Source organism: Salvelinus sp. IW2-2015, linkage group LG18 (assembly GCF_002910315.2).
Source record: "Salvelinus sp. IW2-2015 linkage group LG18, ASM291031v2, whole genome shotgun sequence".
NCBI lineage: Eukaryota > Metazoa > Chordata > Actinopteri > Salmoniformes > Salmonidae > Salvelinus > Salvelinus sp. IW2-2015.
The window spans coordinates 7,316,572-7,341,573 of NC_036858.1; the positions used below are offsets into that span (position 1 = coordinate 7,316,572).

Consider the following 25,002-nt stretch of genomic DNA (forward strand, 5'->3'; position numbering starts at 1 on the left):
TACTGTCTTGTACYAAATATACCTTCTAACCGTCTTGTCTTTATTGGCTACTTTCGGTTCTAAAACATAGGACTTATATCGTTACAGCTTGAAAAGCACTTCTTCAAAAAGCTGTTCCTTTATGTGGTCTGATAGGAAAGCTAAAGCTTTTCAGGCCCAGTTCCTGTCGTTAATAACCGTGTAGACCAGATGGATCCCTTCCCACCAGGTTGCCTAGCCAACGGGAAAGAGAGAAATCAAGCAAGTGATAAAGATGTCTTGCCGACGCAGACATAAAGGAGCCTGAACACAGCCAATAGTTYCTCTTCCAGCCCACTGCCAGGCGGATAAGACAGCTTCACAAAATCAATCAAGAAACGTCAGACTGTCAAAAATCGAAGAAAATCCTCTGTTTGAAGAAAGAAAGTAAAACGATTTGATTTGGAGACAAGAGCTCTGGGATTTAATGAAAGTAAGTCTCACTCCTACAGAGCACAGTGAAGGGCTGGTATTTTGAAAAGGACACTTCATGTTCCACAGAAAACTGCAATGAAGGTCATTTTTTGATGATACTGATTCCCTCAGGTTGGTAAATGTCAGACTGCCCACTGTGCTTGTGGATGAATGGATCCTTAGTGGAAGATGAAGGATGGGTTTTACTGTGAAAAATACATTTCTTCTTATCGCTGATTGTACTGTGTGAACTTAGTTAACTGACTGCAGTAAATGGTAAGCAGTGGCGTTGTGTGTGTACGGTATGTGTGTGTGGTCAGTGTTAATAATTGKCCGGAGAATTATTCTGAGGATTGGGAGTGGATTAACTCCTGTTGACCATCGTGATTGTCCAACCTTTGTTGGATAATCAGAAAAGCTTACCCTTCAAGTGAAATGAAGGACTCTTCACAAAACCTGACTGCAGTATGTTATACAACAACAGAGCCACCAACTAAAGATAACACTTCTTTGAGCCCCTATAGTGYCCCTACTAAGTACACCTTCTGTCGGGGTATGACAGACTGCACTATGGACWAAAYAAGTGAAATCCACAACAGACAGATGAATCTCAACCGCCAACCTGGTCTCATAGCATTTCCTATGGTTCTGTATGTAAATCCGAAACACTCCATTTAGTATGATATGTTACGTTTCGTGTGGTATGTATTCATTTGTGGATGTCCATCATCCATTTCGTAGGATATGTTACGAATTACAATTCGCATGATATGTTACAAATTGCAATTCGTACAATATGTTACGAATTTGCAATGCGTATGATATGTCACCAATTGTAGCTATAGTTAGCTAGGCTAGGGATTAGGGTTAGGGGATAAGGTTAGGGTTAAGTTTAGGGTTAGTAGTTAGGTAAAATGGTTAAGGTTAGGGGCAGGGTTAGCTAACATGCTAAGTAGTTGCAAAGTAGCTAAAAAGTAGTAAATAGTTGCTAAAATTGTCCTTGATGAGATTCAAACACGCAACCTTTGGGTTGCCAGACGTTCACGTCCAACCCAACCAACCACCCTCCTTTCGTTTATTCCTTAAGTAATCTTCTGTCTTATGTAACCATACCAAACCTAACATATCATACTAATTTGGGTGTCACGGATTTACATTTACTACAGTATGTTACATCTAATCTATGAGACCAGGCTTCAACCACCCATAGCTGTCCAATGTACATTGTAATTACAGTACATTACATGTACTCAAATTAAATTAAATTACATTTCCCAAATATAACTCTTAAAAAGGTAGCTAGCATTACCTTGCAGGTGTTCCTGTTTGAGCCCGGTGGGCTTACAGCAGGCCAGCCCCATTCCCATGCTTCACTGAGGGGAGCTGACAGTGCTACAGCTGGGGCATGAACGTACACACTGCCCTCCTGGAGGTTGTATATCTTTATCCATAAACAGGTACTACTGGGCAGACGGTGCCAATAAGGCATGCTCGATGCCAGGAAAAACAAAACCCCAAAAACAAGTCCCTTCTTATTTTTCATCCGTTCACACGGTCCCTCATTCACTAACATGGGCAGCAGAAAATCCCTCTATCCCCTAGCTCCCCTATGGAGAGGCAGGTCCCAGAGGAAGAGCTAAGCTGTCCTTGTGTTGCCTTGCCTTGCTCTCCCTCCCTGGCTGTGTGCAGCTGTGCGTGGAGTGACAGGAAGATGGGCTGCTCTTCCTTTCCTTACCAAACAAACCTCCACCGTCCCCACACAGAAAACAAACAGACCCTGCTAATCAATTGGGAAGCCTCTGGCTGGCTTGCTTTGTGATGGTGATCTATAGTATGAGTCTAAACCGCAATGTACTGTATCAATGTAATCATGTTKTTGGATCACACGATGCTGTAGGCTAGTTTGTCCTACTAACCCATATTTAAAAACCCATACACAAAAAAGTATTAAACAAATGAAAATATATTTTATATTTGAGATTTTTCAAAGTAGCCACTCTTTGCCTTGATGACAGCTTTGTATACTCTTGGCATTCTCTCAACCAGCTTCATGAGCAATGCTTTTCCAACAGTCTTGAAGGAGTTCCCACATTTGCTGAGCACTTGTTGGCTGCTTTTCCTTCACTCTGCGGTCCAACTCATCCCAAACCATCTCAATTGGGTTGAGGTTTGGTGATTGTGGAGGCCAGGTCATCTGATGCAGCACTCCATCTCTTTCCTCGGTCGAATAGCCCTTACACAGCCTGGAGGTGTGTTTGGGTCATTGTCCTGTTGAAAAACAAATGATAATCCCACTAAGCACAAACCAGATGGGATGGCGTATCACTGCAGAATTCTGTGGTAGCCATGCTGGTTAAGTGTGCCTTGAATTCTAAATAAATCACTGACAGTGTCACCAGCAAAGCACCCCCACACCTCCTCCTCCATGCTTCACATTGAGAACCACACATGTGGAGATCATACGTTCACCTACTCTGCGTCTCACAAAAATCTCAAATTTGGACATTAGACAAAATGACATATTTCCACCGGTCTAATGTCTATTGCTCGTGTTTCTTGGCCCAAGCAAGTCTCTTCTTCTTATTGGTGTCCTTTAGTAGTTGTTTCTTTGCAGCAATTCGACCATGACGGCCTGATTCACRCGGTCTCCTCTGAACAGTTGATGTTGAGATGTGTCTGTTACTTGAACTCTGTGAAGCATTTATTTGGGCTGCAATTTCTGAGGCAGTCCTCATGAGACCCAGTTTCATCACAGTGCTTGATGGTTTTTGCGACTGCACTTGAAGAAACTTTCAAAGTTCTTGAAATTTACTGGATTGACTGACGTTCATGTCTTAAAGTAATGATGGACTGTCATTTCTCTTTGCTTATTTGAGCTGTTCTTGCCATAATATGGACTTGGTCTTTTACAAAATAGGGTATCTTCTGTATACCACCCKTACCTTGTCACAAAACAACTGATTGGCTCAAACACATTAAGAAGGAAAGAAATTCCACAAATTAACTTTTAACAAKKCMCACCTGTTAATTGAACTGCATTCCAGCTGACTACCTCATGAAGCTGGTTGAGAGAATGCCAAGAGTGTGCAAAGCTGTCATCAAGTGTGGCTACTTTGAAGAATCTGAAATATAAAATATATTTTGATTTGTTTAACACTTTTTTGATTACTACATGATTCCATATGTGTTATTTCATAGTTTTGATGTCTTCACTATTATTTTACAATGTAGAAAATAGTAAAAAAATAAAGAAAACCCTTGAATGCGTAGGTGTGTCCAAACTTTTGACTGGTACTGTATGCAAGCATGACTGTAAGTCGCTTTCGATAAAAACATTTGATAAATGGCGTGTATTAATTCCAGCATGCTACTCAGAGACATGGGACTCAAACCCAGCACTTAGCTCGTTTCCTTTCATAGACATGGGACTTAATCCCAGCATTTAGCTCGTTTCCATCTGTAAACATGGGACTTAAACCCAGCACTTAGCTCGTTTCCATCCATAGACGTGGGACTTAAACCCAGCACTTAGCTCGTTTCCATCCATAGACGTGGGACTTAAACCCAGCACTTTGCTTGTTTCCATCCGTAAACATGGGACTTAANACTTAAACCCAGCACTTAGCTCGTTTCCATCCATAGACGTGGGACTTAAACCCAGCACTTTGCTTGTTTCCATCCGTAAACATGGGACTTAAACCTAGCACTTAGCTCGTTTCCATTTCTTACGCAACACTATCTGGGGTCATGAAGTGAACCATTGTTGTAGTTGCTGACAGTTTATGCATATCAAGTAAGAAGAGCTCACACTGAAGCTCAGATGAAATGTAGGTATGCATTAATTTTGTCTACTTTTCCAACATGGGTTACATTACTCAAGTAAACAAGGTCATAAACCAATCAGAATCACGTCATTTCACACAGCAATTAACTATAGAGACTTATAAGGATCTTGTTGTAGTCTATCCCTATTCCGTGTCAGCCTGGTCTGTAAGGAATGATCAGACAGACATTCAGCACTGACAGCAAGCTGAACTCAGAGCAGAAGTACTGTAAGTCTTTAGAGAGGAGGACTGTCCCTTTGTCTAGAACTGTTACCGGTGTGCTTTATAAAACCCATGGATGTTGCACGTGTGGGGGAAGGGGATAGACAAACAGATATTTGATAAGGCTGAACTTAGTTAAATACTCTGTGGGAGAGCTGGGGGCAGGGGACAGGCTCCAAGTGTGTGTGTGTGTGTGTGTGTGTGTGTGTGTGTGTGTGTGTGTGTGTGTGTGTGTGTGTGTGTGTGTGTGGTGTGTTGTGTGTGTGTGTGTGTGTGTGTGTGTGTGTTGTGTGTGTGTGTGTGGTGTGTGTGTGTTGTTGTGTGTGTGTGTGTGTGTGTGTGTTTGCACATGCACTGGCTAAACAAGTAGCCTGCAATAATGAATTCGCTGAAGTAGTCACGTTTACCCAGGCTTGTGCTTTAGTGTGTGTGTGTGTGTGTGTTTGTGTATTAGTGCACCATCCTTTCCTGGCTGTTGTTTCCCAGCTGGCTTTATGGCTAGAGACCAATACAAAAGGAAGCTTAGCCTTGAGTAGCCCCCTTAAGCACAGACAGCATTTAAAAACCACAGATTATTACAACTGTTCCTTAATCTGATAGGCTTTCAGTCATAGCCATATACTTTCAGTTGAACCAAAATGKATTGTTGGATTTGGCTGTGTTTTGGTTCATTGCTTGCTTTCTAGGTCCCAAGGATATTAGGCCTCCCAAACTAATTTAATAAAACCCTTGGATATGAGGACAGAAGAAATGCTATCAGAGAGGTTCATTTGGTCATACAGGATGTCTATCAACGTAGATGTTCTTGTGGAAATGAGTGGAGATGTATCATGCCTCAATGTATCATCACCTGCCAAACTTTGGACCCCAAAGAAAATCTAGCTACTTGTACCCTTGACGAGTTAGTCTCAGTTTGCAGGGGCCTTTGCTTCTCTTTCGTTTGTACAGGGCAAGGACCTTAAAGTGTCCACAACAAACACGACCTGCAAGGGCGTTTATTGCCAGAGCTCATGCATGGAGAGAGTCAGTGAACTGAGACCCAGGAACACCCTATCGCCCAGCCTTGCTCTGAAAGGATGACGCGACGCAGTAACAGGAAACGAAAGGTGCTAAGAGGAATTCATCAAACGTATATGAACATCATATAGACAGTAGCCTCAGGAGTCATGGGCTCTCTAACCCCCTGCAGTCAAAAGCCAAATTGTTAAACGAATTGCAGGCACTGCTCTGTGCCAGAACCGGTGTTGAAATGGATAGTATGAATAGGACCATCGGTCCAAAGTGGATCTGACTCCATACTGTATGGAGACATTTTGGCTGATATGGGTCAATGTATTATTCCCTGTGGACCCACTGTAAGAAGTGTACAGAAAGCTTCCCTGCGCCTCTGTTGAAGCCTTACAGTAATACTTGTTTACCATGATCCCCTGTTTCCCAACCCCTCTTACTAAAGTGCTAGAGTGGATCTTTATCGTAGTGCGAAAGTCAACCTAAGCCCTCAGTGGCTGTTCATTTCAAAGCTGAGAAGCAAAAAAGGCTTTCATTTAAGCTGATTAAGAATAAAACAAAGGGGGAGAAAGAGAAAAAAAACAAGGGCCTGAGGGTTGAATATCTTGTAAACATTAGATGTAGGGGGTATTGAGGGGATGAGTTGGGTTTGGGAGTGAAAGGTATGTAAAGTGCACAGACCAGATTGAAATTCAATCCCCTTTCTATTCTCACTGTCGCACTGTTTTAATGGTCTTCAGAAATGGCTTTGTCTGCCTGTGTGCTGCCTGCCTGGCCCATCCACACTTGGCTGATTGGGGTCACACTCTCCTGCAATATTTACTCAGCATAAATAAAACACACAGGGACCCACTGGCCCGTCGACAACAATAAACAGGGGGAAAAACCACCTAGCAAATACCCTTTACTGAGTGATATAGCTAACTCGCATACTCTGAGTGACTTTCATTGAAAATGACCATTTGGCTGTGTTGAGCGCAACCAAAAGCTTGAAGAGCTGATTGAGTAGGGTCTTTCCAGCACACTCGCCCCCAGACGACGCTGTGTATTGTCTGTGTATGGGTGTCAACAGTAACAGACTCCTGATAGACATGAGACCCAGGTATTGGGGTCAATAAGCCTGGACAAGCCTAGGAGATTCTCTTTTCTCCCTGAGGTATTAATGTGTTCTTCGAGATTAGTTCTGATTCTGGAGTCTTAGTTTGGAAATTATGTCATGAGAGAGATTACCATCCACAGGATTTCGAAAGCAATTCTTAGCTGGTCATATAATTGCACAGCGCATTGAGTGCAAGCTCATCTACYAGTCAGTAGTGTGTACTGTATGTGTCCTACATCTACATTCTCTACACCAGACGCCGTTGTTAAACATCAGCATTGCCCCCAGCTGGCCTACTGTGGTATTGACTGTGGTATTACTGGAATGTTAAATATCAGCTCTGTGCAGTGATGCCTGACTTTGACAGCACATGTATTTTTTGTTGTGAGAATAGGAGAGGGTTTGGCGTTGATGGATCACCTCACCTGGAACGATTTCAAAAAGATGTCTCCCTGGTTCTTCTGAGTTGGCGGTGAGCTCATTCACCTGACAGCCCTGCAGGGGTATGCAGCCCTGGAACGAACAAACCGAGAAGGACTTAGCTGGAACACAGGAATAAGCAGCATTTGGGAATAGATCAATTTGAAACCAAAGATTAACGATACCTCAGTGAGACTCTAATCGATTAAATCACAAATATTGATTAAATCATGATGAGAACATTRGGGTAGAAAATAGACCGAAGATCTCGTTATTTATATTGATCACTTTAATCTATCCAATGATGAAGATGTACACATTATCAAATGCAGATCGTTAGTAATTTAGCAACGGAATCAAGGCCTGTTAATTAGAGACTACGCAGAAGGAAAATTGGTCTCATCCTACCAGTCTGGAGCTGGCACTATCCCACATCAAACAGGCTGCGATCTTCCAAATGGCCAAACTAGAGGCCAAGCTGTCACCACATTAGTCGCCATGGCAACAAATTGGTAGAACGTTGGCGCAGGGCTAGCAGCCCAGAAGCACATCTCCCAAGCGTACAATGTGGCTTGAATACTTCTGGTGGGAACGAATGAATGAGAAGAACCAAAATGTAACTCAAGATCTGAGATTGTTCTTYCTTCAGAATGTGTCTTGGAGCAAACTCTCTGGCTCTAACACCAATCCATTCCTTAATGACCTGCTCTACATGATGAGGAATGGCTATAGATCGCTTTTGTGCAAATGTCCTTCCTCCAATTATAATTTCCTTTCATCTCAGTGTGAGACCTTGATGTGTGATGTGCCTACGCAGTGCCCTGCTCCGATTCCTATTGATTAGATGGGGGGAAAGCGTCCAGATTGACACTCGCACACATCCTGAATACTGCACAGGGAGGTGTGTGTGTAGAGAAATCAGTTCTGGCTGGATGACTATTGACAGCCTGTGATTAAAAGGTGTCAATCAACAGGTGTCGTGACTCATGACCAACACTGAGTGACGGTATCAAAATTATGTTTTATCCTGATTTTCCTCCTAGGCAAGGCACAATGACAATGTAATCCATCCAGGCTAGGTCATGGTATAGAAAGATCTTTATTTTCTATTGGCCATTTGACCTGCGTGTCTCARGAATGGATGGAAAAACCACAGCAAACAAGCAAAGTATTTGTGGAGATGTTACGCTCGTTGTCGGAATGAGGAGACCAAGGTGCAGCGAGGTAAGCGTACATCTTACTTTATTAGATGAACACCAAAAAACACCAAAATATAAACGAACGTAACATTCTGCAGGCTACACAGTAACTATACAAAATCAAGATCCCACAAACTAAGGTGGGAAAAAAGGCTGCCTAAGTATGATCCCCAATCAGAGACAATGATAGACAGCTGCCTCTAATTGGGAACCATACCCGGCCAACAAAGAAATAGAAAAACTAGAATGCCCACCCAAATCACACCCCGACCTAACCAAATAGAGAAATAAAAAGGCTCTCTAAGGTCAGGGCGTGACAGTACCCCCCCCCCCCCTCCCCAAAGGTGCGGATTCCGACCGCAAAACCTGACTCCATGGGGGAGGGTCCGGTGGGCATCTAGCCTCGGTGGCGGCTCCGGTTCGGGAGGTAGACCCGCTCCGCTTCCTGGAACCTGACCGTGGATCGTCGCCGGAGGCTCCGGACCGTGGATCGTTGCCGGAGGAACCGGACCGTGGATCGTTGCCGGAGGAACCGGACCGTAGATTGCGCCGGAGGATCCGGACCGTAGATCGTCGCCGGGGACTCGGACCGTAGATCGTCGCCGGAGGAACCAGACCGGGGATCGGCGCCGGGACTCGGACCGTAGATCTCGCCGGAGGAACCAGACCGGGGATCGTCGCCGGACGCTCCGACCGTGGATCGTCGCAGGAGGAACCGGACCGTAGATCGTCACCGGAGGAACCGGACCGTGGATCGTCGCCTAAGGCTCCGGACCGTGGATTGTCGCCGGAGGCTCCGTACCGTGGATCGTCGCCGGGGACTCCGGACCGTAGATCGTCGCCGGGGACTCCGGACCGTAGATGTCGCCGGGGACTCCGGACCGTAGATTGTCGTCGGGGACTCCGGACCGTAGATCGTCGCCGGAGGCTCCGGACCGTAGATCGTCGCCGGAGGCTCCGGACTGGGAACCCTCGCAGGAGGCTCTGGACTGGGAACCCTCGCAGGAGGCTCCGGACTGGGAACCCTCGCAGGAGGCTCTGGACTTGGAACCCTCGCTGGAGGCTCTAGGCTGCAGACTGTCACTGAAGGCTCTGGACGCTGGACCATCGTTGGAGGCTCTGAAGTGCCGACTGTTGCTGGAGGCTCTGACTGCCGATTGTCGCTGGAGGCTCTGGACTGCCGACCGTCGCTGGAGCTCTGGACTGCAGACCGTCGCTGGAGACTCTGGACTGCAGACCGTCGCTGGAGACTCTGGACTGCAGACCGTCGTTAGAGACTCTGGACCTTGGATGTCTCTGGAGCCTCTGGGCCATGAATCATCATGGAGGCTCCGGCCATGGATTATCACTGGAGGCTTCTGGCCCATGGATCATCACTGGAGGCTCCGGGCCATGGATCATCCACTGGAGGCTCCGCGGGCCATGGATCATCACTGGAGGCTTCGGGCCATGGATCATCACTGGAGGCTTCGGGCCATGGATCATCACTGGAGGCTCCGGGCCATGGATCATCAATGGAGGCTTCGGGCCATGGATCATCACTGGAGGCTTCGGGCCATGGTCATCTACTGGGAGGCTTGGGCCATGGATCATCACTGGAGGCTTCGGCCATGGATCATCACTGGAGGCTCCGGGCCATGGTATCATCACTGGAGGCTCGGGCCATGGATCATCACTGGAGGGCTTCGGGCCATTGGATCATCACTGGAGGCTTCGGGCCATGGATCATCACTGGAGGCTTCGGGCCATGGATCATCACTGGAGGCTTCGGGCCATGGATCATCACTGGAGGCTTCGGGCCATGGATCATCACTGGAGGCTTCGGGCCATGGATCATCACTGGAGGCTTCGGGCCAAGGATCATCACTGGAGGCTTCGTGCCATGGATCATCACTGGAGGCTCCGGGCCATGGATCATCACTGGAGGCTTTGTGCGTGGAGCAGGCACAGGATGTACCAGGCTGGAGACACGCACTGGAGGCCGGGTGCATGGAGCTGGCACAGGATATACTGGACCGTGGAGGCGCACTGGAGGTCTGGAGCGTAGAGCTGGCACAACCCGTCCTGGCTGGATGCTCACTTTAGCCCGGCAAGTGCGGGGCGCTGGCACAAGGCRCACTGGAGACACGGTGCGTAGAACCGGCACACATTGTACCGGAACGGTGACACACACCTCAGTGTGAGTGCATGGAGGAGACACAGGACGCACCGGACTGAGGAGGCGCACTGGAGGCCAGATGCGTGACACTGGTGCATATGACACCGGACTGGTGTCACGCTCCTCAGCACGCCCGTTCTGCAGTACTCTCAACGCCCACACCTCTCTCTGGAATCCTTCGTCGATTTCCTCACTCGACTCCCTGACTGGCTCTGGTTCACCCCTCGGCTCCGCCGACCACTCCGTGTGCTCCCCCCTTTTTGGGGGGCTGCCTCTCGGGCTTCCGTCGTGGTTGTGAACCCCGGAGTCGTCGTTGATCCTCCTTCGCTGCCTCCGCCTGCTTCCATGGCAGGGTCTTGTCTCCTGCCATAATCTCCTCCCATGTCCATGATGTTCTCCACTCCCTTTTCTCCTGGGCCCAGGATCCCTGCTCCTCCTGGCCACGCTGCTTGGTCCTTTGGTGGTGGGATCTTCTGTCACGTTCGTTTCGAGATGGATTGGACCAAGGTGCAGCGTGGTAGAAATTTTACTTTTATTTAAATGACACCGAAAAAAAACCAAAATATAAAAACGAATGTAACATGCAGTGCAGAAAGCAACTACACACAAACAAGATCCTACAACTAAAGGTGGAAAAAAGGCTGCGTAAGTATGATCCCCAATCAGAGACAGCGATAGACAGCTGCCTCTGAYTGGGAACCATACCCGGMCAACATAGAAATAGAAAAACTASAATGCCCACCCAAATCACACCCCGACCTAACCAAATAGAGAAATAAAAAGGCTCTCTAAGGTCAGGGCGTGACAGGAGAGGATCTGAACCTGCGACGTTGGCTTTATAGTAAGGTCCCACATTCAACCAAATAAAGGAKGTCAGCTAACCTCTGTAAGAACATGAAGAAGGGCTTAGGTGTGAACGTTCAGTACCTGTGGCTTGGTCTCCTCCTCCTCTTTGTAGAAGAAAAGCTGGTCGGAGCGTAGGACAAACCATCTCAGCTGCCAGTTCTTCATGATGCTCCTCTGTTTCTTCAGCCAGCCAGCTTTCAGAGCCCCCTCCTGGAGACTGGGGGAGGACGGGCGGATTGGGCCCCGGGACACATCTCCCATCACCATGCTCTTGGACCGGGCTGGAGAGTGGAGATACACATACAAACATGAATACAAATACACATTTAAGCAGCAGGGAGACAGGCACATACACACAGTGTGTGTGCGCTCCARGGTTGCCATGGTGAGGCACATACCACACACACCATGTCCCGCCCTGGAGCTGAGGCTGAGGCCCCCCTTCATCCCACGGGTAGAGGTGGCTGGAGACCCACCCGGCACAGGGAAGAAAGGAGAGGCCTCAGGTGATATAAGCGATTAATGTAAAGCCCCTGGAAGAGAGTTATTGTCAGTTCTGGCAGACCAATAGAACCAGGAACCTGTTTGAACTGGGATAACAAGGCCTCCTGGGATTGTCTCTGGGTTTTAGTGTAATGTGAGCTCAGTCAAGGACCGTTTCAGATGCAGTTCATGTCAGGAGGCTCTGGAGTCCCGCGCTGTCCCTCATCCTGTATCAGTATCAGTCTGCTCGCTATTCAACGCAGTTGATGAAATGAGATACATTAAAAAGTACAGGAATCACTTAGTATTACTCAATATCTTTTCTCAGAGAGAAGATGGCGCTGACAGACATGGCAGTTCTGCTTCTAGCTCCTAAGCAGCTTTGCAGTATTTTTTATTTTTTTGTGTTATATTGTGTTCTATTCAACTCAAATACAAGCATTTCACTACACCCGCAATAACATCTGCTAAATATGTGTATGTGACCAATACAATTTTATTTGAATACAGTACAGCCTGTGCAGAAAGTAACATCTGGTGATTACTAGTGGAAAAAACAGCATGCTTTGATCATGCCATTTTCCAAAATCAACTAAACCCTGAATACAGCTTCTAGAGACCATCCTGAGAGAATAACCACCCAGCAACACATCTCACGGAGCCAAACAGCAGCAAGGCAAACAAGACTAAACTATTTGATTATGATGTATAATTTATAAGAATCAATTCAGCATCCTGTGTGACACACTCAGGATCAATGCACAGATGGCTTAGAGGCGGAAGGGGGGATGAAAATCAATGTTTGTTCTGTCATTTCTCTCTTATTCTCCTTCTGCTTCTTCTTCTTCTTCCTCTTGTGATATGGGATGGATATGGGATGGAGGGCCAGGAGTTTCTCACATGGTCAAAGAAAACTCCTGACCCTAWGGATGGGGAAGGCTATGGTATAGATGAAGACACCCTGAAAAGACACTTCCCGACATATCCCCGGCACCACCAACCATGTTTCATTGGAATTAATTGATAGTTCAAACTGTTCATTCATTTACAGTCATTGTATACTATACTCTTTGGTTGTGGGCTTGGCTGTGGCACAACATAGCATGGCCACTATAGCCTAGTCATCATGGTCCCCTTCCACTCCTACCTCCATCGCTGCCTGGCTCCATTCCTAATCGGTTAAACTCACAAGAGGAACATGGGCCGTATATCACATTAACCATCTCTCTCTCTCCGTCTACAACCATCCCTCTCTGCCTCCGTCACCGTGTCTGGCTGCACTGCTGGTCCCACTCAATCACAGCCCTGTGTTCTACCCTGGAAGCCTTATTAGAGTAAGTGCATACTGTACACTCAAGAGTCATGGAGGGACTATAAGCATGGTTAGTAGAGTGTCGTTTGAGCTCTTTTGTTTGAATTGGTTTATTGTGAGAATTCATTTGAATTGGTTTATTGTGAGATACAATGGGCTCTAGTCAATCTGTTCAAAGCTGAAGCGTTACAGATTCCGCGCAAGAAATGTTAAGATCATTTCCGATTGAGCCGACGTATTCAGCGTTTACAGTGAATACAGTCTCCGCAGAAGCGGGAACATTGCCTTTAAATTTCAATCATTCTCTAAAGCTGAACTTCTGCGATGCGGATTGAATAGAACCCAATATCAAAGAATTACCGAACAAGAACAATATTGTCTTAATTGGAACTATAACAAGAAAGTCTTTCACTACTGTAGTCATTATTCTGTAATTCCGTACAGATGTATTTCATCAGTGGTGTTTCAGGACACAGTGGCGTTGTGGGTTTTCTAAACGGACATTTGGGGGAAACCTCATGAGTCTTGTTTTCCAGTTTCCACACTGTCTTTTCAAATTTGTCTCCACAGGAAGAAACCAACTGGGTCCAAGAGGAATAAAGGAATGATTTGTAAATGTTGCCATAGTAATGTCATGTACTGTAGTTCGCACCAGCTGTTGCAATCCGTGGGCGCTTTGGAATACACTGCCCAATTATCCGAGTCAGTGTGTGTGTGTGTGTGTGTGTGTGTGTTTGTAGGCCAAATGCTACACTGAGCCAGTTTGGACATTTCTCCTCACAGTGATTCATACCTTCCCTGTGTTGACATGGGTGTAGCTACAATGTGGTCTCACTCAATTTGTAACACTGGGACTGTGGTTCAAAGTGAACATTTTCACAAAATACTAGCAATTCATTGAGTGTGCGTTCATACTAGTTCTTTCCATGTTTAAAGTTAAGTAAATGGATGATTCACTCTCCCAGTAGCTCTGGGATTCAAACCCACACATGCTATCCCCTCCATAGGATCTATAGTTATCTTCAATGAACAAGTAGTAGATTGGTGGTCCACCATCTTGATTCTATGTATCGTGTACCCCCTGACCCTAGAGAATAGTCTGCCAAGGATGTGCATCATGAGTAATGTATATTGTGTATGAGCTTCATTAATACCATCAATCAATGAGCTAATGTCTAAAAGCGCCAGCTAAGATGTGCTCTGTATAACCTGTTTATTTAGCATGCTTCAATGTGCTGCTACTAGCGTATGGTGTATATGTCTCACCCATAGTAATTACACATTGTAGGATCCATAGCAGAGCCATGTATTTAGAGAGTTGAGACATTGAGGTTTCTGCAATATGATGCATTTACATGACACTACCACATTCTATGGCAGCCATGTTGGCTTCCTATTAACATTACATGAGGAATATCATGTCTAGAATGAGCATTATGACGCGTTTACAAGACACTACAACATTCTATGGCAGCCATGTTGGCTCCCCATTAACATTACATGAGGAATATCATGTCTAGAATGAGCATTATGACGCGTTTACAAGACACTACAACATTCTATGGCAGCCATGTTGGCTCCCCATTAACATTACATGAGGAATATCATGTCTAGAATGAGCATTATGACGCGTTTACAAGCAACTACAACATTCTATGGCAGCCAAGTTTGGCTCCCCATTAACATTACATGAGGAATATCATGTCTAGAATGAGCATTATGACGCGTGTTTACAAGACACTACAACATTCTATGGCAGCCATGTTGGCTCCCCATTAACATTACATGAGGAATATCATGTCTAGAATGAGCATAATGACGCGTTTACAAGACACTACAACATTCTATGGCAGCCATGTTGGCTCCCATTAACATTACATGAGGAATATCATGTCTGGAATGAGCATTATGACGCGTTTACAAGACACTACAACATTCTATGGCAGCCATGTTGGCTCCCCATTAACATTACATGAGGAATATCATGTCTAGAATGAGCATTATGACGCGTTTACAAGACACTACAACATTCTATGGCAGCCATGTTGGCTCCCCATTAACATTACATGAGGAATATCATGTCTAGAATGAGCATTATGACGTGTTTACAAGACACTACAACATTCTATGGCAGCCATGTTGGCTCCCCATTAACATTACATGAGGAATATCATGTCTAGAATGAGCATAAGCGCGTTTACAAGACACTACAACATTCTATGGCAGCCATGTTGGCTCCCATTAACATTACATGAGAATATCATGTCTGGAATGAGCATTATGACGCGTTTACAAGACACTACAACATTCTATGGCAGCCATGTTGGCTCCCCATTAACATTACATGAGGAATATCATGTCTAGAATGAGCATTAGGATGCAGCCACGTTAGCTAAACACATGGCTCTGGTCCATAGTAATGACATAGACTAAGTGTGGCTGTTTTCCTGTTGATCTCATACCTACCTTACAGTATGATGTTTCAACGTGGGTGAAGACTCAACCCAGAGATAGTCATGACCATAGAGAAATATGACTGCATGATTGCATTGCACACACACGTACTATGGCCTATGATATCCAGTCACTATTGTTAATGCACTTTTGAGCTGTGTATTCATCATCCCACGGTATAGATGTCTAGTCCCCTCTCCACATCGAAGAATAGCTATCCATTAACCTGTCACGATGGGTAGACTTATCAGCCACAAGACAAATTACCTGGCTCTTTTTCTCCAAGCATGGAATCCATTTTGAGAAATAAAATTTCATGAATCTGGTTGCTGTGTGATTTATGATGCCTGGGAAGGAGCTGGGAGAGTTACAGGTGCATCATTTCCACTGACTCATCTGCGGTTGTATTAACCCATTGAGAATTAGTGGAGTGTTTGCCTTACCGGAGAAACTGTAGTAGGCTCCACTCGGATTGGGGGGGGGGGGGGGGGGGGTACTTATCTATGCTGTGTGTGTGTACTACTGTGCCTGTAGCTTAGCTGTCAGAACTGTCCATGATGTGTAATATAGTACAGTAGTAGGATCTCTCATTCCAAAAAAACATGGTGAGGAGAAGAATGAAACAGCTGCGATGTGGGCTGTTTAATGAGGTTTCCATGGACCAGGAAATAGATTTTCTATGGACCAGGAATTGAAATCGGATTTCGTCATGTGTTTTGTTGAATGAATAAAAGGAAGCAATCACATTCCAATTACAACATCTATGCAGAGAATGTGTGTATCTTAGAACCACAAAGCTAATTGAATCTATTTAATTAATCCATTTCGTTTCTCATACACTCTCAATTGTATCTTATTTTAGAGAGAATAACAGAACAAAGATAACAAAGTGACCTATCCCTATATCCAGTGATATTCACCGTTTCACATTCACTAACTAAACACACCTGCATCATTTTGACGTTCACCATTCAATGCATCAAAAGCAGCAATTGACAGACAAGCATCGGATCAGCATTATCAAGATGAAACAGGAGATGATGATGTCATTGACAGCATCGTAGTAGAACGACCCGTGTGTACCGCCCATATGCTCCATTCAGATATGTAGTGGTAGTAGTAGTAGTATGGTTAGGTAGTAGTGGTAGAGAAAAATACAACGCGCTCGGCTCTCTCACCTCTCCTGGTCTGTCTAATCTTGGGACTCAGCATGGCTGTCATCGCAGGAAGACCACACTCTCCCCTCTGGGCATGTTCATCCGTCCGTCTGTCCGGCACCCCACCCCTCTTGCTCTTGCTCTCTATCACTCTCTCTCAACACACCATCCTCTCCTCTGTCCTGCCTCTCCTCTCTTCTCTCCTCTCTGCCACTGACGTTCTGCAGTAGGCAACAGCAGCAGCAGCAACAGCAGGCTAGGGGGCTGAGGCTGAGGGGGAGGGATCCCTCCTCCTCGCACACGCTCAGTGGCCTCCACCCACCCCTGCTGCATTATTCATCGCCAGGGCGACCACGCCGGTAGGGAGGGTGGAGGGAGGGGGGATCTCATCCCACTCTTACTACACCACACTGACAGGTAAATGCCTGTGTGTGATCAGAATGTCTTTCCAAGCGCAGGCTTCACTGGGGCTGAAACACACAAGGAGTAGAGCTGCTGTTCTCTCTCTTCCTCTCTCTGGCTGGCAGCTACCATCTTAATCGGCTACAGCTGTGTGCTTCCCTGTTTTTCACAGATGTTCTGACATTTTCTCACTTTCTCTCTTCTTCTCCCTCTGTGTTCTTCCTTTTCTTTCTCGAGTCTCTGCCTCCCTCATCTCTAGATCTCTGTATATTATCTCTCTCTGCCTCTCTCATCTCTAGATCTCTGTATCTCTCTCTGCCTCTCTCATCTCTAGATCTCTGTATATTATCTCTCTCTGCCTCTCACATATTTAGATCTCTGTATATTATCTCTCTCTGCCTCTCTCATCTCTAGATCTCTGTATATTATCTCTCTCTGCCTTTCTCATCTCTAGATCTCTGTATATTACCTCTCTCTGCCTCTCTCATCTCTAGATCTCTGTATATTATCTCTCTCTGCCTCTTTCATCTCTAGATCTCTGTATATTACCTCTCTCTGCCTCTCTCATCTCTAGATCTCTGAATATTGTCTCTCTCTCCCTTTCTCTCTCCCTCATTTCCGCATCTCTCTAAGAATATGTCCCTCAGTCAGGCAGCAGCAGCCCAGATATCCTCCACTTCTTCTCTTCATCCTCATCCTCCTCCTCCACTTCTCCCCCTCTTCATCCTCCTCTTCCCATATGCAGGATAATAGCTTTAAATCCTCCATTGCAATTGAATCAGCACTGCCCTGTAGACCACAGATGCTCTTATTACAGAGCCCAGAGGGGGGAGGGCAACACACACCCTAGCACAAGCCCAAAATGAGACAGCAATAAAAACCTCACCACCATGGATAGCGTATAGGGCTATGGTTAGGGTTGGGCTGGGCACTGCTGTTTTTGTTCAGTCATAACCACTGGGCTGCTCATGAAATATGGGCTCCTATGTCTATTTCAGAGGTGCATCACATGTTGTATTGTTGTTTAGTGGTTTAAGATGGAYTGTTTGAAATGGGAAATATCATGGCTTAGCACTAGCTGTGTGAAAATCTGCAAGCAATGCTGTACAGTAATTAAGCAATAAGGCTTTAGGGAGTGTGGTATGTGGCCAATATACCAYGGCTAAGGGCTGTTCCTAGGCACGACGCAAAGTGGAGTGCCTGGATACAGCCCTTAGCMGTGGTATATTGGCCATATACCACAAACCCTGAGGTGCCTTAAYGCTATTATAAACTGGCTACCAATGTAATTAGAGCAGTAAAAATCAATGTTTTTTCATACCTGTGGTATACTGTCTGATATACCACTGCTGTCAACCARTCAGAATTCAGGGCTCGAACCACCCAGTTTATRATACAGAYGTASCCTCTCTTCTTGTGTCAATGCGTCCTTGTACTGAATTGGAATATGCTGACTAGCGCTACTGCTGACTGTCTACAAATGGGAATCCAGAGCTTTGCTCTCAAGTTAAATATTCATCAGAGGAGGCTGGTGAGAGGAGCTATAGGAGGATGGGCTCATTGTAATGGCTGGGATGSAATAAATGGAAGGGTATCAAACACATCAAACATATGGAAACCCCATGTTTGACCCGTTCCRTTCATTCCATTCCAGCCATAACAATGAGCCTGTCCTCCTATAGCTCCTCCCACCAGCCTCCTCTGATATGAATAGTTTAACCTAAGTACCTTTTCATAATGGATACGTGTGGTAGTTGTTGTGAGATTGTCTTGGCTGTCTGTTGAAGGTGTGATGACTTAGAATGACTTATTGATTTGCAGTGTGTTCARGAATCAGCCATCCATTCTTATGTTTTCTTTTGGCAGTGACTGTATTGACAGAAGGCTTTGCAGATCTGCACCATTTGTTTCTACAGTAAAGATTTTTTTTCGATGGTTGACACTGTGCCAGACATACTATTCATTATACTCAATGTAGCGTTAGTCGGAATGCTGGGGACTTACACTTCATTAAATATCTGGCATCTAAAGAAATTAATGGGTCGTTTACAAACAGGTATAGACTAAATTACTTCACAGATTGTTGTTATACTGACAATTATTTAGGATGCGATGAATGGAAATCTGGGTCATATCTGGGGTGGGCCCTTACTGTAATCAATGATGTAATTGAATACAAAAATGAAAACCTATAACCACTGTTTGGGCTATTCCAGTGCCAGTCATTCTTTAATCTTCTTCTAAATATTTAATACTATATATTCAGTTATACCAGAACACAGACATCTGTAGTAATAATTTGATGTGGGAGGTGGACTCCAACCACGCTGAGTGCATTCTAGTCATAATTGACCAGTGAAAAATCCAATTGGGGCTTATTAGTTCAAACCTGTAACGTCTGTAGAGACAAAGTTGATTCCCATGTGCCCCTGCAGCTCCCGTTCTCCCCGACACAATGCCTAAACCCCCATTACCCTGTCACTGGCAATTAGCAAGGGCCATCATTTCATCTGCTAATGGATGTGATGGGGACAGCAGAGTATGTGATTCTGACAGCAGAGTATGCACTGGCTGCCACGTATGTCTGAATGATGAGTGTTAAAGTCCATCACACACACACACACACACACACACACACACACACACACACACACACACACACACACACACACACACACGGCTTCTGCTCCACTGCATTCTGCCAGCCTGACTGTCGGAGTGTGTGCATGTGTGTGTGTCTGTGTGTACTGGTGCATTGATTTCCTATAGCGCTGACACAGTGGTGAGCAGTGTGTAAAGCAAAGCATGTTAGACTGCTCACCTGTGACAAGGCTGCATAGACAGAACACAGAAAGGAGGATCTTATAAGATACCGCCTCTTAACATTGATAGTGACCAGATCTTATAACGGTCAGATCAATACTGTGTAGTTTCTGTTGGCTAACTAGTTAATCTATCGATTTAGCGTCTTTATCTTCTTGTTGACTCAGCACTTCTCTGGTCAGCGTCAGCCCCAGGCAACCATATTGTAAATACGGTGTAATGTTGGAGATGGTGATGACCTTGTATCTCAAGGGTTTATTAAAATGGAAGATAGGGTAATAGCAAGGCTGTTCCACTGAGGTGTGTGCACAGACCTTATCAAGCCGTCACGGTTGGTGCAGAMATGTGTTGGCAGTCTTTGCCAGCCTGGTCCCAGATCAGTTTGTGCTTTTGCCTACTTCACTGTCATTGTCAAGGCAAACATAAAGTACCAGTCAAAAGTTTGGACACACCTACTCATTCAAGGGTTTTTCTTAATTTTTACTATTTTCTACAATGTAGAATAATAGTGAAGACATCAAAACTATGAAATAACACAAATGGAATCATGTAGTAAACAAAAAKTGTTAAACAAATCAAAATGTATTCTAGATTTTAGATTCTTCAARGTAGCCTTTGCCTTGATGACAGCTTTACACACTCTTGGCATTCTTTCAACCAGCTTTACCTGGAATGCTTTCCAACAATCTTGAAGGAGTTCCCACGGCGGTTGGAACCAAAAATCTCAAATTTGGACTCATCAGACCAAAGGACAGATTTCCACTGGTTTAATGTCTATTGCTTGTGTTTCTTGGCCCACACAAGTCTCTTCTTGTTGGTGTCCTTTAGTAGTGCTTTCTTTGCAGCAATTTGACCATGAAGGCCTGATTCTTGCAGTCTCCTCTGAACAGTTGATGTTGAGATGTGTCTGTTACTTGAACTCTGTGAAGCATTTATTTGGGCTGCAATTTCTGAGGCTGGTAACTCTAAAGAACTTATCCTCTGCAGCAGRGGTMACTCTGGGTCTTCCTTTCCTGTGGTGGTCCTCATGAAATCCAGTTTCATCATAGCACTTGATGGTTTTTGCAACTGCACTTGAAGAAACATTCAAAGKTCTTGAAATGTTCCGTATTGACTGACCTTCATCTCTTAAAGTAATGATGGACTGTMATTTCTCTTTGCTTATTTGAGTTGTCCTTGCCATAAAATGGACTTGGTCTTTTACCAAATAGGGCTATCKTCTGTATACCACCCCTAGCTTGTCACAACACAACTGATTGGCTCAAACGCATTAAGAAGGTAAKMATTTCCACAAATTAACTTTTAACAATKCCCACCTGTTAWTTGAAATCAATTYGAGGTGACTACCTCATGAAGCYGGTTGAGAGAATGCCAAGAGTGTGCAAAGCTGTCATCAAGGCAAAGGGTGGCTACTTTGAAGAATCTCAAATATAAAATATATTTTGATTGTTTAACACTGTTCTGGTTACTGCATGATTCCATATGTGTTATTTCATAGTATTGATGTCTTCACTATTATTCTACAATGTAGAAAATAGTAAAAATAAAGAAAAACCCGTTGTGTGTCCAACGTGTGTCCAAACCTTTGACTGGTACTGTATATTTTTKCCCAAGGTTTCCAATTGTCTGATTCATCCCCCCTCCTCTCCCCTGTAACTATTCTCCAGGTTGTTGATGTAAATGAGAATGTGTTCTCAGTCAACTTACCTGGTAAAATACAAAATAAAAACTATGTCTGGGATGTTGTTGTCTTGGGCCTAGTGTGATTCCTTACTGGAACAGAAGAGACAGATAATCAGATGAAGAATGAGAATGAAATCATATTTATTAACAGAAACATGTGACAGGATTTAGAATACACCAAATGAGAATACTGTATAGTGAAGCTAAGGCAGGTTTCCTTCCAGTCGTTTGTTGAAGAACATTACAGTAGTCCAAACTCTAGAGGGTGGTAGAGTAGAACAGACCACAGACCCAGCAGCTTATAAAAAGCTGTGGTTACGGATGTGTGACTGTAACCTGTGTAATGTTTTTGTCTTCCAGAATTCCTGATATGCTTAATATACATTGTTTGTAATAAGTAGCTATCGCAATGGAGCACCTGGACTGTTCTCATCCTAAATAATCTGTCCTTGATGACCTTTTGATGACATCATGCTGGACCTGGTTCCTGGTTCTGTCTTGGTGGAATAGAGCTTCCCGCAAGGGACTTTTTTGTAGCAGGTTAGGAGAACTTGCGCATGCAGATTAGCATAAATAATGCAGTAGGTTAGGAGTWWTAGGTTAAGGTTMGGAAAAKGGTTAGGGYTAGCTTAGAGGCTATCCTAACCTGCCACGAAAAGTCACTTCCGGTCATAGCTGTACTCCATCTAGTCACAACCCTGGTTCCTCAATCACCTCCAGGTGGCCTGGTCCTCCTGCGCCACCGAGTTGGGTGTGATCAGGCCGGCGAAGATGGACCTCCCATGAGCAGGGGCTTTGCTTAGCCTGCTGTCCAACCTCTGCCTGGCGTCTTTGACCTTCTTGAGGCAAGAGGTACACAGGCAGCTCTCCCTCACCAGGTACAGACATTCCACCCTCTGGATGGGGTCTATGCCTTTGTCGTCCCCCGAGGGGATTGGGTTACACTTCAGGTTGACGCTCTCAAGGTGGGGCAGGTTGCGGAGGCACTCGGGCACCCGGGTCAGGCGGTTGTTGAACAGGCCCAGGTGGCGCAGCTCCTTGAGGGCTGCGATGGAGGACGGGATGCTTTCAAGGAGGTTCAAGCCCAGGTTGAGGCTCCTCAGCTTCTGCAGGAGGCCGATCTCGTTGGGGAGTCCTATACTGCTCAGTAGGTTGTTACACAGGTTGAGGCTGTATAGGTTCTGGAGGTGCCCGATAGCTTCCGGAASGTGGTCCAGCTGGTTGCTGTGGAGATCCAGCGAGCGGAGGTTGACRAACTTGTCGATGGAGTCAGGGATCTTCTTGAGCATGTTGCGGCTCAGGTCCAGCTCGTCCACATCACACAGCTTCAGGATGCACTTGGGAAAGCTGGCGATCTCCATGTTGCTGAGGTCCAGCCGACGTTTGCCGTCCACGGTCAGCTTCAGAGCCAGCTTTGCCATCTTCAGGGTGATCTTCCGGCCTTTGGGCTCTTTTGACTGCTTGTTKCCCTTGGCCATGGTGCTTGAATAAATAAAGGAGATGCAACTTGTTATGAGTTTAGTGTTTAACAAGTTTGATTAAAGGTGGTTTCCTTGGTTAAGCTTTAACCTGTTCCATCAATATGTTATTCAGTTTGCTATGGTTCTAACTACTTCAGGGATCGTAACAAAGCTGTTAATTTCTCCTTTACACATGAAGTAGACAGTAGAACAATGGAATTACTAGTAGAACCAGAACTTGATGTAATAGATATTGTCATAATCCCTTGTATCCATGACAATAGGCTTGTCTCACTGTAACTAAGCTCATCACATTACAGCTAAGGACATGACACAGCCGGCTGTTGTTTGCCACTGTAGCAGAGAATGAACATACACCTTGACCACAAGAACTCTCAATCCCATCTTTTAGTAGAATAAAAGAGTGAATAGTCATTGATTTTACTGTATAGCTTGTCTTTAAATTAACAATTATAAATAAGTTTAACCTATTCTCACATTCCCCCTATTTAACCTAACCTCTTACAACACTGACATCAACACTAGAATCTGCTGTATGACTTTTCATCAAGTTTCTTTTGTTCTGAACTTATAGAATAGAAGAAAAATATGATGTTTTGTTTCTTACCAGCATTGGAGTTAGTCCACCTCCCCCAGATCAGTGCAGAGCCAGAGAGGGTGCAATCTCCAGAGCGAAGACACAGGAATACTCTCCCAAGGTACGGCCGTGTTTGTCGAGGATCATTCCATCTCCCTGGCTGTGAATTATACATAAGAGCCACCGAGAGCCATGTAAATAAAAACCAGGAAGTGCATCGCTCTGACGTTTTTAAGTGGACACAGCTGAGGCCCTGTGTTTAACTGTCAGCCTGGCCTGGGTACACTGTGAGTGTTGCAAGCTTTGTCACGTTTTTCTTTGTAACCAAGCAACTGAATTTTGTTTATAACTAGGTCTGAGGCCTACAGGGAAAGAGCTAGTGTACTGTTGTTGCTGTTAATACCTTACTGTGTACATTCTGTACACAGTTAGCATACAGTTGAAGCTCAGAACAAATAAGCACAAATAAGCCTGTCATGTTGAGACATAAATGGTGGAAAAGCTTAGACTATTWTCGTGTTATATTCTCATATTTCTCAAGTCATTTACTGCTACATTTACTTCCTTGTACATGGAAGTATCTAAGTGGGCCCTCATCCTACAGGATTAGAAAAGCAAAAACAACATGTTTTCTTTTACTTGGAGATAGAGAGATTGATCTTTGGCTATTGGAAGCCCTAAGAGAGTATTGTAATTCAACTTAAAGACATCGAGACGGAGTCAAAAGTAGGGCATATAAATTAACTTGTCCCCTTCGGTCTGGTCCCCTTCCCGTGTTTGTAAATAGCATAGACTATGACCCACATCTCAGACTTCGCCCAATTAGTTTTATGAAATCKGTCACATGGTTCATAAGACACCTTAAAGCCACACACATACCTTATAGTGACATTACTCAACCCTGTCAACAAGTGTATTTTTAGCCAGATGGATATCATAACACATTCAAGATACACTAATCTCAGTCAGTATCATTTAGCACCAATAGATGGCACCATGATAAGGGGTGATGGAAAATAAATGAACGTTACCTTGATCCAAAACTTTAGCAGCACAGATTCATGTAGAATTCTTACCATTCCATGATTTGGTATTCTACTGAGAATGGTTCTAAGAATGAAACAGGTATTTATGATGTCACTCACTGTTGTAAATCGATACATTCTAAATCTATGGTCAATCTTATTTTTATTTATTTATTTATTTTATTTCACCTTGATTTAAGCAGGTAGGCAAGTTGAGAACAAGTTCTCATTTACAATTGCGACCTGGCCAAGATAAAGCGAAGCAGTTCGACACATACAACAACACAGAGTTACACATTTGCATGTATATGAAATATTTTGAGGTCATTGTTGATATAAATGTAATCTGAAGGAGGACTAGCAGTATAAAAAATGTTATGAAAAGTAATAGCGTCTC

General features: G+C 44.7%; 2 protein-coding genes across 4 annotated transcripts in view; both read right to left on the minus strand.

Annotated features, from left to right (window-relative positions):
• LOC111978568 (rho GTPase-activating protein 22) overlaps positions 1 to 16,843 on the minus strand; it is a 37,303-nt gene extending 20,460 nt beyond the window's left edge. For 2 of the 3 annotated variants that reach the window (XR_002879192.3, XM_024008683.3), the window contains exons 1-3: positions 16,636 to 16,843; positions 11,290 to 11,489; positions 7,011 to 7,098 (exon numbers count right to left, since the gene is read on the minus strand). Coding sequence is in view for 2 of the 3 variants with exons in the window: in XM_024008683.3 (XP_023864451.1) it covers positions 7,011 to 7,098; positions 11,290 to 11,489; positions 16,636 to 16,678 (331 nt within the window). In the remaining variant the exon portion in view is untranslated. Of the gene's footprint in view, positions 1 to 1,741; positions 2,152 to 7,010; positions 7,099 to 11,289; positions 11,490 to 16,635 lie in introns of those variants that run through there. The other variant, XM_024008685.2, reaches the window with a different exon arrangement.
• Positions 16,844 to 21,641: 4,798 nt separating this feature from the next.
• Positions 21,642 to 23,745, minus strand: LOC111978414 (leucine-rich repeat-containing protein 18). Its single transcript, XM_024008472.2, has 2 exons — positions 23,611 to 23,745; positions 21,642 to 23,004 (listed from the first exon to the last, which is right to left on the minus strand). The coding sequence occupies exon 2, from the start codon at positions 22,998 to 23,000 to the stop codon at positions 22,233 to 22,235; it is 768 nt and encodes a 255-aa protein (XP_023864240.1). The 5' UTR covers positions 23,001 to 23,004; positions 23,611 to 23,745; the 3' UTR covers positions 21,642 to 22,232.
• Between the last annotated feature and the right edge of the window lie 1,257 nt (positions 23,746 to 25,002).